Source organism: Sus scrofa, chromosome 9 (genome assembly GCF_054392235.1).
Source record: "Sus scrofa isolate SSC_HxYL_T2T_F1_AM1 chromosome 9, Sscrofa_HxYL_maternal_Yorkshire_Landrace_v2.0, whole genome shotgun sequence".
Lineage (NCBI taxonomy): Eukaryota > Metazoa > Chordata > Mammalia > Artiodactyla > Suidae > Sus > Sus scrofa.
In genome coordinates, this window is record NC_139391.1 from 2,654,002 (window position 1) to 2,670,217 (window position 16,216).

The window sequence follows — 16,216 nt, forward strand, 5'->3', positions numbered from 1 at the left end:
TGAAAAACGAAGTGGGACCGTTGTTAAAGTTTCCAGACGCAGGTGGTACGTAAAATATATGCCGAATAGGCTTTTCTGCATCAGCAAAGGGGAGGAGAGCTTGGCAAGGGGAGGGTTCCTCGGTGGAAGAGCAAGAAGAGGGGTGGTCCTTCGGATGCACCATCTTCCCGTTCGGCACCGTTTTCTTCAATTTTTCAGCCTTCAGAGGGCTCAGCTTCACGTGGCAGTGACCCTGCCCTTTAGAGTAAATACTGCCCAGAAGTCACCCGAGGAACAACATAAAGGGAAACTTTAAAAGCACTTGGACCACTCACCAGACTAGCACCTAAGCATGAAATACCGAAGCTTCACCTCTTCCTGTCGAACGACAAAGAGGTACACCTCAGGAACAGAAAACATTTGGGGTTCACTCAAATAAACTACACAATTCGAATGTGTCCTTACCATATTCTCTGAATAGCAATACGTGTGCAGAGTAAACGGATGAACTGTTTTTACCTGAGACTGAGATTATAATGGCTAAAGCCACTTAATAGCATTCACTTAGTATTTGTGCGTGTATACACACATATGTACACACGCCTGTGTGTTACACCAGCTTATTGCAATAGCCATATAATGGTGGTGAAAGCAGGCATTTTTATGTTTCTGATTTTAAGGGGGCACTTTTCAGATTTTGAGATGTTTTTAGCATACATGAATGGAAGCTAAACTTTAAATGCGTTATATCAGTTCATATGATGAACTGTAGTAACAAATTTTTATTATGAAATCATCATTATACTTCTAAGGTAAACGTCCCAGTTTGGGATGTATTCATTTTTCAATATAGTAACAAATGTTGTTGGCTTAGAAATTTTACGTTTTTGAGCATAAAGGGTACCAATAATTTTCTTTCCCATACCGAGCTGGGAAGATTTTTGCCTTAAATTTCTTTTAGTTTTCAGTCTGTTCAGATTTTTAAAAATTTCTTCTTGGCATGGTTGTTCTAAGCTACACTTTTTTTCTAACAGTTACCCTTTTTTGTTTTGTCAGTAGCCATGTCCTGTTTTGTTCTGTCCCTTCTTTTGTGGCCAGTCTTGCCAGAAGTGTTTTGTCTTTTCAAAGAACGAGCCTTTTTCTTTGCTGATCCTCTTTTAATTTGCTGCTATTTTTTCCCCTTCTTTTCATATTCTTTGAGTTTACAACTTATTATTATTTTCATTCTAGATCTTTAGGTAAGACAGTGAGTGCATTAAGAGTTTTAAAAAATGTTTCTTGGCACAGGTGCAGCCACTTGTTTAAACAACAAAAAAGTTTCTTCTACTTGTGTCTAAGTTTCAATTTTACTCTCTATGTGCTAGTTCACAGCATGCCTGAACTGTGGTGTTCAGTTCCTAACATTTTCTCATTTTTACTGTTTCCTGACTCATGAAGTATAAAGTATGGTTTTAAGTTTTCAACATATGGATTATTTTTGGTGGCTTTTTAACATGTTCCATATGATATCCATACATTGGTGTTTTGCAGAGACTTGCTTTATGACCTAAACGGTGTGTGTGCTTGTGTGTGTCTAATGTTCCCTGTATGCTGCGAAGGTCTCTTCTCGAAACACTGGGATACATTTCTTTCCTTACACAGTGATCTTCAAGTTTTCCTCATCCTAACTTACTTTTTCTTTGGTGAGAGTTGTCCATCAGTGAGAACTCTTTTAACATCTTGTAATTGTGGATTTGTCCATTTATCTTTAATGTCCACTTTTGCTTCATATAAGATTTTATCATTAAATATATAAAGATGGAGAATTGCTGTGTATTTCTGGTGAATGCCTTTATTACATAATGATCTTCATTATTCATAATTTTTTACCTCAATTTGTTTTGTCTAATACTTATGCAGCTCAATATTTTTCGACTTTTTCTGACAGCTTCTTGTGTGCTCTCTGTTAAGCACGCCTTTCTGGCCTCTTCCATCTTTATGGCCTCCCCTGTATCACATGATATGTCCTTATTCATTTATTTTTCCTCTAATAATACAGAAGAAGTTATGTCTTCTCTTTTTTGAACGATTGCCTTTAATGGTTTTATTGAGGGCTAACTTCTAAACACTAAATTTATAACTTTACTTATATGTTTTAAATTTACTGCTTAGTTTTTACATACGTGCACACACCTGTGTAAACGAAGATGATGCCCTCAAGATCTAGATAACGTTTCCATCACTCCTAAGAGTTCCCCCCGTGCCCCTTTCAAAACAGGACCATCCTCTGAGCTATTCCTCTCATTTACATCGACCATAAATTAGTTCGCTTGGTGCTGGACATTATATAAATGGAATCATGTTGAGTGAACTCTTCTGTGTCTGGCTTATGTCAGTATATCTTTGAGATTCATCTATGTGTTTTGTGCACTTTCTGTTTAATTTTTTAGTATTCATTGCATAACTATGCCACAATTTATTTTTTCCATTTTGTTGTCTACTGACTTAGGGGCTTGTTGGGTAGTGATTCTTGTTTTCTCCACTTCCCACAGTGACCCTCCCCCATATATTCAGTCCCCAGTCCCACCGATCCTCCAGAATCCACTCGCTTAACTACTTCTGCACTGATGTCACCTTCATGCAAATTCCCGAAGTCCCTTGGCTGGACACCTGCCAGGAACACAAAGTCTTATGAGTGGGTAGAGCCGTCAGTGATCCCAAGGGCCTGGGACTCTTGGCAAGGGAGCCACGTGCACTGTGGTATTAAAACCCACTGGTGACCCCTAACTGGAGCTGCAACGAGAGAGCGAGCAAATGGACATACAAGGGTTGTTAGGCGTTAGGTGGAGGTTTGGAATGTTCAAACAGGCTCTACATGAAGTGACTGAGTCTCTTCGTCTCTTCTCCCTGAATACATTGTGTGCATGGATATGGTATCTGACGGAGGAATATTTCTCCTATGTTGTACATTCACCCTTCAGGCAGCATTGTTTGGATATGCTAAGTAGGAACAAACAAGACTGCCTGAGCCAACACAGTACAGAACAAAACCATGGGTGTTAGTAATAAGCAAATGCTCTGTTCCACAGACCCACATGGCGTGTAAACTGGGGCTCATAGAAAGAGCCTGTGAACCCCCACAGCAGTGACGTCTGGGACAGGGACTGGAGAATTTCCACTGGAGGGGCAATTCCTAGCTTGCTATTTGCACAATTAATTGAAACCGTCCCTATGACTGAAGGACATAAAATAATCTTATCATTTTCTACCTATTAGTATAGTTACTACCAAAAAACAAACCAGAAAATAACAAATGTTGGGCAGGGTGTGGAGGAATTAGGACACCTGTGCACCCTTGGTGGGAAAGTTGCAGCCACAATGGGAAACAGTGTGGTGGTTTTTCAAAAAAAATTAGAAATAGAATTACCACGCAGTCTGGAAATCTGCTTATGGGTATATATAAAAAACAATTAAAAGCAGGGTCTCCCAAAATTGCCAAAGCAATACTGAGGAACAAAAACCAAGCAGGAGGCATAAATCTCCCAGACTTCAGGCAATAGTACAAAGCCACAGTCATCAAGAGAGTGTGGTACTGGTACCAAAACAGACATATAGACCCATGGAACAGAATAGAGAACCCAGAAATAAACCCAGACACCTGCGGTCAATTAATCTTTGACAAAGGAGGCAAGAACAGAAAATGGGAAAAGGACAGTCTTTTCAGCAGGCATTGCTGGGAAACCTGGACAGCTGCATGCAATGCAATGAAACTAGAACACACCCTCACACCATGCATGAAAATAAACTCAACATGGCTGAAAGACTTAAATAGAATACAAGACACCATCAAACTCCTGGAAGAGAACATAGGCAAACGCTGACATCAACCTTCAAATGTTTTCTCAGGTAAGTCTCCCAAAGCAATAGAAATAAAAGCAAAAATAAACCAATGGGACCTCATCAAACTGACAAGCTTTTGCGCAGCAAAGGAAACCAAAAGGAAAACAAAAAGCCAACGTACAGAATGGGAGAAAATCGTTTCAAATGATGTAACTGACAAGGGCTTAATCTCTGAAATATACAAATAACTTATACAACTCAACAACAAAAAAAGCCAACAACCCAATTGAAAAATGGGCAAAAGACCTAAATAAACATTTTTCCAAGGAAGATGTACAGATGGCCAACAAGCACAGGAAAAAATGTTCAACATCCCTGATTATAAGAGAAATGCAAATCAAAACTACCACGAGATACCATCTCACACCTGTCAGAACGGCCATCATTAATAAGTCCACAAATAACAAATGCTGGAGAGGCTGTGGAGAAAAGGGAGCCCTCCCACACTGTTGGTGGGAATGTAAATTGGTACAACCACTATGGAGAAAAGTATGGAGATACCTTATAAATCTATACATAGAACTACCATATGACCCTGCAATCCCACTCTTGGGCATATATCCAGACAAATCTTTTCTTGAAAAAGACACATGCACCCGCATGTTCATTGCAGCTCTGTTCACAATAGCCAGGACATGGAAACAACCCAAATGTCCATTGAAGGATGATTGGATTAGGAAGATGTGGTACATATACACAATGGAATACTGCTCAACCATAAAAAAGAATAAAATAAGGCCATTTGCAACAACATGGATGGAACTAGAGACTCTCATACTGAGTAAGTCAGAAAGAGAAAGACAAATACCATATGATATCACTTATATCTGGAATCTAATATACAGCACAAAGGAACCTTTCCACAGAAAAGAAAATCATGGACTTGGAGAATAGACTTGTGGTTGCCAAGGGGGAGGGGAAGGGAGTGGGATGGAGGGGGAGCTCGGGGTTAATAGATGCAAACTACTGCTTTTGGAATGGATTAGCAGTGAGATCCTGCTGTGTAGCACTGGGAACTCTGTGTAGTCACTTATGATGGAGCCTGACAATGTGAGAAAAAAAGAATCTATACATGTATGTGTAACTGGGTCACCGTGCTGTACAGTAGAAAAAAAAATTGTATTGGGGAACTAACAATAAACAAGATTAAAGAAAGAAAAATTTCCAAAGCCCGTTCAAAAAAGGCACATTATAATTTTTACTTTTTTGCTGTTCTTATTTTTTTTGGGGGGGCACACCTGCAGCAAATGGAGATGCCCAGCCGTCGAATAGGAGCTATAGCCTCAGGCCTACACCACAGCCGCAGCAATGCCAGATCTGAGCCGCATTTGCAACCTACACCACAGGTCACAGCAATGCTGGATCCTTCACCCATGGAGTGAGGCCAGGGATGGACCCCTCATCCTCACGGATGCTAGTTGGGTTTGTTTCCACTGAGCCCCCGTGGAACCCCCTGCTGTACTTACTGACTGCTTTTCCATTGGTCCATAAAATGGTCACGGATAAAATGAGGAACGAGACAGAGTCCTGCTCTTGCGGAGTTTACCGAGTAGTTACGTTGTAGAAAAGACATCACCTTAACGTCCCTTTGAAAACCCTGGGTTCTCGCCTCTCCTATCTTCACAGGGATGAGATGCCCGTACAACAGAGGGCAGGGGAAGGTGGCACAAAGACTGGCAATGCAGCGGCCAGGATGCTGTCCTAACACATCATGGCATAAAATACATTATAATGTCCTCTGGTCCATCAATAAAACCCTGAGGTCAGAACGAAGAAAACTGATGGAGGTGATTACTCACAACTCCTCAAGGACAGCAAAGGTCAGAGCATCCCCACCTACACTCCCTGCACCCATGGTTCAGAGACACATGAAACAAATGTTCTTCCGAGGGAACAGGATCGTATGTAGCGGCCCAGGGATAGCCCAGGTAAAGCTGTCCCAATAAGATGTGTGACCTCAGTCAAGTTCCACACCGTCTGGATATCACAGCTTTTTCTAATAAATAAAATGGACTATCGGGAGCCTAAATGGGCTGGGACTTAAGACTGCTGGGTATGTGTGAAGCAAATGTGAGCCGTTATTTGATGTGTGTTTGAATCAATCATTGTACACTTACTTTCTAGGCAAACTTTTCAGCATCTCAGTCTTATGGTCTTTCTTTTTTAAGATGATAAATCGAGATACGGTTTTGAGCAGCATTCAATTGGATAACATGTTAAATATCCCATGGATTATATTACTGTAATAAGCCTCTATTGTCATTAGCCCTCAAGGGATGAAATCTTCAGCTAATTCAATTCTCCCCCCAGACTTCGATGGGTGGAGTCAGAAAAGACCACTCAAGGAAGGAGAAATATGCGCAATTAAAAATAAGCATAAATAAGAAAATCACAGGCATAAAATGCTGAAGGTTCATTTGTTCTCTCAAAACATCCACTCAGCTCCTACCCTTTCTCACCCACTTCAGACCCTCTCCGTTTAGGTGTAGAAGGGCTGAGACCTTTCATCCAGAGGCCCACCTGCGTCCAGGCGACACAGGTCAGTAGGACACAGAGAAACGGGCCCAGACAGACGACCTGGATCCTCCGGGTCGAGCAGGAAATTCCTGGTCCCTATTCCTCCGGAGGGCATTATTTTAAAGAGTTAAATCTTAGACTGTAGGGGGTGGACGCCTCGCAGCTGTGAGTGCTGACAGCTCTCCGCCAAGTCCCTGTCTTGGGTCTGCCCTCAGGCCGAGAGAGCCACGGGCAAGTTTCTGCGTGTTCCCCACCAGGAGCCAGGACTAGTCCACAAGGGGCTTCAGGGCCTGGCTCCCTGCCTCAAGGCAGGACAACCCTGAAAGGCCCCCTGGCTCTGGGACTTCAGTAAACAAGCCCTCTCCTCCCTCTGACAAAATCGACCCCCTTCCCTCCGTCGCAGGGCCTCCAGGGGACCGACTAACATGCTTACCCAGTCTCAGCTCGGGAGCTCCAGGGTAACCTCTTCCCGAGGACCACAGCTACGGACAGGTCAATGGCCCGAAAACGCGGCGGTGCTCGAGGCAGAACGAAGACACAAGCAGATGGAGTTCCTTCCGAATATTAATGACGACCTTTTGGAAACACCTCATTGCCTGGCTTACAAATGCTTCATCTTGCGTCTCGTGCAGGCGGTAAAATAACTCCGGAAGCACCAGATGCGAGGGCAAAGGTTCGCTGTTTGCCAGTCTCTCCAGCCACTGCAGCGTCTTCCATTGCATCTCCAGGGACATTTTACAGTGAAAAGCTGCCTCCAGGTGTCTCACGCGCTCTTCATTCAAGAGGCCAAACAGAAAGCATTTCGTCTGCAGCAAGCGGGGGTCCTCAGAACTGCTGCTTTCCAGGAGCAGCTCCAAGTCTTCCGAAGACTGAAGGCAGCTGTCCCTGGCGCCCCAGCTGTCTTGCAACATAAAAAACATGGCTGCGAAAAACTCCTGGATGTGCAGGTGGACAAACACGTAGCAGTTCTGATACCCTGTGTCCTTTCGAAGAACTTGCCTGTCCACGAAGACTGAGACATCCGATCTCGCTAAGCCATGCTGTCTGAGATGTTCCTTGTAAAACACATACGTCATGTCCATACTCCTCTGGCAGCCAGGTGGCACAGGCTCATCAGCTGGGTTTCGCTGGGGAGAGCGGGCGAGCCTCCGCCTGCCCCTGTCAGCAGGCTGGAGACGCAGCAGGCAAAGGGAGCTGGGGTCGTCCTGCAGAGCACAGTGACGTCATGCCCTCTCCACCTGCTGCTCCAGACACTCACAGAGGAGCCGGCACACAAGGGGGGCTCTGCACATGCGGAAAAGCGCCTCGTTGTTTTGGAGGCAGCGGCACGCCTGCAAGGCCCACTGCTCGTCTTCAAAACACCGACAGATATACCTCTCTCTGCATCCTCGGACATACCCGGTAGCCGAACAGAACGCTGACGCTTCAACACAAGCTTTAGTTTGTCACAAGCTGTGAGTTTCGTCGTCACCAACAGGGACGACTGGGGGAGCATCACTTTTCTCAGCAAACTACTCATGAGGAAGGACACGGGGTGCACCTGGGTCCAGTCTTTGCACAGCACACACTCGGGCTCCTCAAAGGCAAAGTTCAGTTCGTCGAAACCATCAATGACAAACAGGAGACCACTCGGCTGGGACAAAACCCTTTCAATGGGGCCTTCTGAGCTGGGCCAGGCCTTGGAGATCATTTGCGCGAAGCTTCTCTCTCTCAGCTGGTTGACTTCTTTTGCATCGAGATAAAAGACGCAGGTGAATTTCTGCTGGTAGAGACGGACCCGGGCCCAGTCCAACATCAGCATTCGCGCCAACGTCGTCTTCCCGACCCCAGCAGCTCCCTGAAGGACCACCGTCCGCGGCTGCTCGCCAGTCCTGACATCCTCATCGAACAAGTGTTCCAACAGTTCCCGGCCTTCCCGAGCAATCTCATGACAGACGTTTTCAGAGGCTCCAAGCCCACGGCTCTTCTCCAATAGGATGCAAAATTTATCCTTTATCCGATTTCTGTATTCTGTTCCACCACCTTAGTCAGAAGGCAGCCAGGGAAAAAAACAAAAACCAAAAAACACATGATCAAAATAAACTCTATGATATGTAATGTAAAGAACAGGACATAGTGGAGTTCCCGTCGTGGTGCAGTGGTTAACGAATCCGACTAGGACCCGTGAGGTTGCTGGTTCGATCCCTGCCCTTGCTCAGCGGGTTAAGGATCCGGCGCTGCCGTGAGCTGTGGTGTAGGTTGCAGACGCGGCTTGGATCCCGTGTTGCTGTGGCTCTGGCGTAGGCTGGGGGCTACAGCTCCGATTCGACCCCTAGCCTGGGAACCTCCATATGCCGCGGGAGCAGTCCAAGAAAATGGCAAAAAGACAAAGAAAGGAAGGAAGGAAGGAAGGAAGGAAGGAAGGAAGGAAGGAAGGACAGGACATAGAGTAGGACCCAGAAGCAATGCAGGCTAAAATCAAAGTGCAATGGTCTAGATGTGAAAAGAATGCACATAAAACAAAAATATGCCTGTAGGTTTAAAGCCTACATTGGGAACTGTGAATAAACAGAACTGATAATGCAGAAATTTATTTTATTTTATTTTTTATTTATTTTTTTCTCACTGTTATCCTTTCAGCAAAAATGTATGATGGCGGAAAAAATTAGATTCTTCCTGGATTTTTTTTCTCTTGGACTTCTACTCTAGCAGAAAAAAGATGCTATGTGTAGGGAACAGAGTCATCATCCGGTAAAAAGAGAACAGAGGCAACGACGATCAGGAACGGCCAAGAGGACCTACAGACACATCTGAACCTACACGTCAAAACTGACCACTCTGCGCAGATACAGCGTTCAAAGAAATGAACAGCTGCAGAGCTTCTCCCCAAGGAGTGAGAGGGCTGAGCCCCACACGGAGCTTCCCAGCCCGGGGGTCCTGCCCTGGGAAGATGAGACCCCAGGACGCCAGCAGGGCTTGCCTTCCAGAGAGCCAGAGGGCTGCAGGGACCACAGACCCTGCTCTCAAAGGGCGCACACAAACCCTCACCCCTCCAAGACCCCGGGTAGAAGCAGTAATTTGAAAGGAGCTTGGTTAGACCTAGTTTTTGATCTTGGAGAGCCTCCCACAAGGCAACAGGGATGCTCCCTGGGGATACACATGGCAGCCATTCTGGGGGTCCTCCTTCTACCATGAGGATACTGGTGCTGGCGAGCATCATTTTGGAGTCCTTCCTCCAGCCCATCAGCACCAGGACCCAGCACCACAGGCCAAATGGCACCAGTCCTGGGCTCCCTCAGGCCAAGCAGCTAATCATATGGGGACACAGCTATACCCACAAGCAACCTGAGAGAAGCCACACACACACCCCCACCCCCGGAGCCTGAGCACTTCTAGAAGACGACACAAAGAAATGGAAAGATACACCGTGTTCACTGAATGGAAGAATTACATTGTTAAAATGATCATACCACCAAAGGCAACCCATAGATTTAATGAAATCCCAATCAAAATATCAATGGCATTTTTCAGCAAATTAGAATAATTTAACATTTATCTGAAGGAGTTCCTGCTGTAGCACACTGGCTTAAGGATTGGCATTGTCTCTGCAGCAGCACGGGTTGCTGCTGAGGCACAGGTTTGATCCCCAGCCAGGCATAGGAGGTTAAGGATCTGGCATTGCTGCAGCTGTGGCTTAGATTCAAGCCCTGGCCCAGGAACTTCCATATGCTGCAGGTTGCAGCCAAATTAAAATAAATAGTCAGATAAGTAGATAGATAAATAAATAAATAAAATTTGTCTGGAAACACAAAAGACCCCAAATAGCCAAAAGTATCTTGATAAAGAAGAACAAAGTCAGTGGGATCACATTCCCTGACTCCAGACTATACTACAAAGCTATAGTAATCAAAACAGTATGGTATTAGCACAAACACAGACACATAGAACAATGGAACTGAACAGAGAGACCAGAAATGAACCCATCCTTGTATGGTCGATCTATGACAAAGGAGGTATGGACATACAATTGGGAAGAGACAGCCTGCTTAATAATGGTGTTGGGAAAACTGGACAGCAGCATGCAGAAGACTACTTTCTCAAAGCATATACAAAAATGAACTCAAAACAGACAAGCGTAAGACCTAACGCCATGAAACTTCTAGAGGAAAACACAGGAAGGATGGTCTCGGACATCAGTTTTAGCAATATGATTTGGGATATGTCTCCTCAAGCAAGGGAAACAAAAGCAAAAACGAACAAACGGGACTACGGCAAACTAGAAAGCTTTTGCCCTGGAGAGTATTATGCTAAGTGAAAGAAGTCAGAGAAAGATATGATATCACTTATATGTGGAATCTAACAAAATACAACTAACGAATCTAATTGAAAAAAAGCAGACTCACAGATATAGAGAATAAACTAGTGGTTACCAGTGGGGAGAGGGACGGGGGGGAGGGGCAAAATGGGGGTAGGACTAAGAGATACAAGCTCTTATGTATAAAATAATCTACGAGGATACATTGTACAAGGCAAGGAATAGAGCCAACATTTTACAATAACCATAAATGGAGCATAATTTTTTAAAATTGAGAATTGCTGTATGACCCATCTGTAACTTACGTAATATTGTACATCAACTAGGATAAAGTAAATAAATAAATAAAAGCTTCTGCACAGGGAAAGAAATGCTCAGCCAAACAAAAAGGGCACCTACCAAATGGTAGAAGATATTTGCAAATGATATATCCATTAATGGGTTAATATCCAAATTGTACAAAGAATGTGTACAACTCAACATAAAAAAAAAACCCAACTGAAAAATGGGCAGAAGACCTGAATAGGTATTTTCCAAGAGTGACATACAGATGGCCAACAGGCACATGAAAAGATGCTCAAAATCACTAATCGTCAGGGAAATACAAAGTAAAACAACAATAAGATTATCACCTCACATCTGTCACAATGGCTATTATCAAAAAGACAACAAATAACAGGTGTTGGTGAGAATGTGAAGAAAACAGAGCCCTTGGGCACTGCTGGTGGGAATGGAAGCTGGTACCGCTGGTATGGAAAAAATATGGAGGGTCCTCAAAAATGAAAGAATGATCAGTCTTGGGTATTTCACTAAAGAAAATGAAAACATACTCATTCAAAAAGATATATATGTGTTTATGTTTACTGCAGCATTACTTACAATAGCCAAGATACGGAACCAACCTAGGTGTCCCTCAACAGATGAGCAGATAAAGAAACTATAGTATATATAGGTTCTGGAATATTACTCAGACATAAAAAGGAATGAAATCTTACTTTGCCACAAATCTTACAAGCCAGAGAAAGAGAAACATTGCACGAGTTCTTTTATACATGGAATTGAAAAAACAAAACCAGAATAATGAATAAGCGTAACAAACAGGAATAGAGTCAGATGCAGAGAACCAACAGGTGGCTGTCAAAGGGGAGGCGGGTGGGAGGAAAAGAGAGTAAGAGGAAAACAAAAAGAAAGAAATGAACATCAAAGCACAGCCTGAAGATTTTTTTTTAAAGGCCACACCCTTAGCATATGGAAGTTCCTGGAAGTTCCTGCGGGGGCAATGCCAGATCCTTTCACCCACTGTGCCACAGGGGGAGCTTCAGAAGCATATTTTAAAGAAACCTGAAAAATTCCCAAGTGTCCAAGCAGAGTGAAAATACAGTTTCTACTTTGCGTAGTTAAGTCTAATTCCTTCTCAAGATTTCCTTTGTCATGTCCCTCTCAAGGGTGGCCTTCTCTGAACCCCAAAGCTAAATAGCTCCCTTTTCAGGACATTCTCAGAATACAGCATATTTTTTATTCACAGCACAACTCACAAGCTGGAATTTAATTTTTAAAGTAAACAATTCTTTGTCCTACTATGGTATTCAGTACAAACACCTAGAATCGTTCATAAACCACTAAATCATCTTAGTTCTCCCCCAGGGAAAAGCATGGTGTTGGAAGAAGTAAGATGCTCCTTCTTGTTATGGTATAATACCTAGTAAGTACGGTGCTCTACTTAAAAAATTGGGATTGTAAGTTTGATTTTTACTTCCTTCATAACACTTCTATTTATCTTCCAAATTTCCCAAAGTACATTTCTATGGAAGGAGAACCTTGGTTTCCTAAACTTATGGCCAGTTACACCACCCAAATAAACTTCCTTACACTGTATCAGAAATTAAGGTCCAAGTACGAAGTTATCTTCGAAAACACTGAATAAGAAACTTTTATTTATCAGTGCTTGGAATGAAGTGGGTTCTTAATTATTTCTTGAAGGAAACACTGGCCCATCAGAAAGCAGAAGAGCTAAGAATAAAGGTTTCTCTCCTGGTCCAGTTTTCTTTGTATTATAATTCCATTGATATAAACTGGATTCTACTATACAGAACTCAAAACAAGGTGGGGGGAGGGGTTGAAATGGTTCGATACGGCTGAGAAAACTTGGTCCCAGAAATTGCATTTTATGAAGACTAGTTGGCCACCAGACCAGAACCCAATTCCAGCATCATTCTAACAGGAGGGAAGAGGTGCAATAAGCCAAATATTCACTGCCTACTCAGGGAGCTTGCTGTCCATAAAATAAGGTATCAGGATACCTTTGTTCACCAGACTGTCAGCTTCTGACTGGGAATTTTTAAATGCTGCTCTTTGGAGGCTCTGAATTAACTTGGTCCTGTTTCTGATTCTGTCCAGAGAGCCAGCTCTGTGGACTCTTTTTGAATGACCATCACTGAACAGGTAGGAGGCTGTTACAAGTTCACAAGGGTGGAACTAGGGTCCCTTGGGAGACGACCCTCCCCCAAGATGCTTCAAAAGCTCCAACCCCCCAAATCTGGAGAAAAGCCCATCTGCTTACCCTGCACTGCTTTCTGATCACCTGGTACCTCTCTGGCCCCGGTGTCCTCTGGTCTTGTGGTCTGGGCTGTTTCTGCAACAGGTTCCAACAAGATCATGAGATTTGACCCCCAACAAGGAGAGTCTGGGGACGGCCAGATCAGGAGCCAGAATTGTCCTCAGTGGTCCAGTTCTGGGATCACCTGGGTTTAAGAAGACCAGGGCCTCTGTTGAGGCTCAGACACCGCCAGCTTAGCTGGGGGGGACGTGATGCGGTGTGCAGGGCACTGAAGCAGGGCACTCTGGCCACGCCGCCCACCCTGTAACTCTAAGACAAGCGGGCTGGTCCAAGCCTCAGTTTCCTTGTCTACACTGACCTCACAGGAATGCGGTGAGGCTCAAAGGAAATAATGGATTTAAACTTCAGTGCTGTAAAGCCTTGGGTATGAGTAAGGGTTTTCAGATGTCTATAGATTTCACATCCGGCAATGACTAAAGATACTATTCGGGTTTGAGTCCTTTAATAATTTTTTGCCCATTCCTCATATTTCAGCAAAGATTTAAAATTATATTCAAGAGTCCTTAAAATTTAGCTTAACCCATGACTTTATTTGTAGTTTAGGCAAAGGAACACTAGACGGGACAATTCTTATAACTCGATCCCTTGAATCATTCTCATTGGTACAAGATGGACAAATTACCCCCCATTAAGAATGGAGGCTCGGAGTTCCCATCGTGGCTCAGTGGTTAACAAATCCAACTAGGAACGATGAGGTTGCAGGTTCGATCCCTGGCCTTGCTCAGTGGGTTGGGGATCCGGCGCTAACGTGAGCTGTGGTGTAGGTCGCAGACGCGGCTTGGATCCCACGTGGCTGTGGCTCTGGCGTAGGCCGGTGGCTGCAGCTCCAATTTGACCCCTGGCCTGGGAACCTCCATATGCCATGGGAGTGGCTCAAGAAAAGGCAAAAAGACAAAAAAAAAAAAAAAAAAAAAAAAAAAAAGAATCAAGGCTGGACAAGAGAGCTCAAAACCTTCTGGCCTGCTCAGTGTTCCTCAAATGACCCAGCAAGCGCCCACTGTGTCCCAACCACGGCTGCACGCCCAAGTCCCTTTCGCAGACCCGACGGGCTTCGGGAAGCCCCTGCTTCCCGCCCCAGCTGTGTGTCCAGCATCACTCACAGTTGGCCTCTGCTTTTGCTCTCCTACACAGATCCTTCAGGTCCATCTTGTCAAAGACTTTGAGAGCCACCGCCCAGGCCTGCTCTCCGGGGTAGTACTTGTTCATCAGGTTCGCCGAATCCTCCCGCCCAGCCTTCTTCACCTCCGACCACGGCATCCTGCACGGCGCAGGTGCCAGGATCTCACTCTGCAGAGTGACTCGAATGTACGCAAGTCCTCTTTGTTTAGCGCCTCCAAATGCAGCAGCAGCCCAAAATCGGAAAAGGAGGAAGACGGCGAATCCGTCATCTTGTCTGTGGATCAATATTCAAGCTTCAGTCGGGAAAAATAATCAAACGCACATGCGATGAAGGGGACCTATGGAAAAGGTCGGAAAGTGGACCACATCAAAGCACAGAGTCACTCGACGCGCTTGCACAAGCCCCCTCTGTGGGCTCAGTCGGGACTCGTGTTCCCTGAACTGTGCTTTCTGTCCTCACAAACGTTCCGCTGACACTTCGGAGCTGTAAGAAACGAAGAAACGCAGCTACCCGTCCTCACGCTTCAGCCACGTGAGGACGGGAGAAGTGACAGCAGAGGGCTGTGGCGTGGACCTCATGAGGGCAAGTTCAAGACCTGGGGTTGCCGAGGGGGAGCGGGAGGGAGCGGGAGGGAGCGGGCTGGCCGGGGCGTTCGGGGTTGGCAGATGCACACTACCCCATTTCCCGTGGATAAGCAATGAGGCCCTGCTGTACAGCACAGGGAACCCGATCCAGTCTCCTGGGACAGACCATGGCAGAAGACAGCGTGAGGAAAAGGAGCTATACACACGTAGGACTTTCTCCCACTCGTTCTCCTCTCCTGGGAACTGGTGAGCCAGCAGCTGCTTTAGGGTCCTCAGTTTGTTTTAACTGCACTGCAGAAATAGTCTCCACCACAGATTAGGCTCTGACCCAAACAGAAGCCACGGTCGGTTTTAAAAAGAAGCAGAAGGCAGGCGAAGGGAGGCGTGAACGGATGAGGAGGTTGAATTTAACACGTACACCCTACACATAGAAGAAGGATGACCAACAGGGACCTGCTGCGTAGCGCAGGGATACACACTCTATTTTGTAATAGCCTACAAAGATTCTGAAAAAGAACATCTATGTATTCAGCTGTATGTGTGCATATTTATATATGCATAAGTATATGCAACTATATATTAAAAACTGAGTTGCTGTGCTGCAGGCCGAAATAACACGATATTGTAAATCAACTATACTTCAGCAAAAACGTATTCATTAAAAGAATAAAGAACTAAGAGTAAAGGAAAAAAGAAGCAAAAAGGAGGCGACGTGAGGAGACTTCAAAGGAACGCTGACATCTCTCCAGAGCATCCAAAACTCGGCAGCAGAGGCGAATGTGCTGCACAAGAGCAGCCCGCCGCCTCCGCCCAGAAGCGCACAGTCCTGGCCGCGTGGGGGCCGCTCCTTTCCCGCTCCTTCCCCGGAACAAAGGAAGGGGGCTCTAGCCCCGTCTCTGCCGCTCAGCCCCTCCTTCCCCTGTGACCCGGATCTCAGCAGCATCAGGAACTGCTGGGGACCTACCCCCGCCCCCCGACACGGCCCCTTCTCCAGCCTCAACGTCCCCCTGTCCTCTAGGTGGTCTCAGCAGCATCGAAACAGGCCCGCGTCCACGTCTGCCTTTTGCGAATGTCCCTTTTCTCCGCAGCCCCCGCATCATCTTTGGAGTCCAATGTCCTCACTCCGCCACACGTCTCCCACGGTGCCGTCCAGCTCGGGCACCCGCACGTCCACGGGGATAATGCCTGCCAAGGGTCACCCTGTCACAAAACCCAACAGGCAGGCA

General features: G+C 45.4%; 2 protein-coding genes across 9 annotated transcripts in view; both read right to left on the bottom strand.

Moving 5' to 3' along the window:
• Positions 1-8,397, bottom strand: part of SYT9 (synaptotagmin 9) — a 345,167-nt gene extending 336,770 nt beyond the window's left edge. For 5 of the 8 annotated variants that reach the window (XM_084974936.1, XM_084974917.1, XM_084974933.1 and 2 more), the window contains exon 1: positions 6,809-6,944. The gene's annotated coding sequence lies outside the window, so the exon portion shown is untranslated. Of the gene's footprint in view, positions 1-6,808 lie in introns of all 8 variants that reach the window. The other 3 variants (XM_084974935.1, XM_084974938.1, XM_084974927.1) reach the window with 2 other exon arrangements.
• NLRP14 (NLR family pyrin domain containing 14) lies at positions 319-14,674 on the bottom strand. Its single transcript, XM_021062311.2, is given in 11 exon segments — positions 319-357; positions 2,546-2,628; positions 6,318-6,442; positions 6,809-6,884; positions 6,887-7,453; positions 7,456-7,607; positions 7,609-7,759; positions 7,762-8,397; positions 13,230-13,301; positions 14,387-14,581; positions 14,584-14,674. Coding segments are annotated over 11 exon segments (2,187 nt in total).
• Between the last annotated feature and the right edge of the window lie 1,542 nt (positions 14,675-16,216).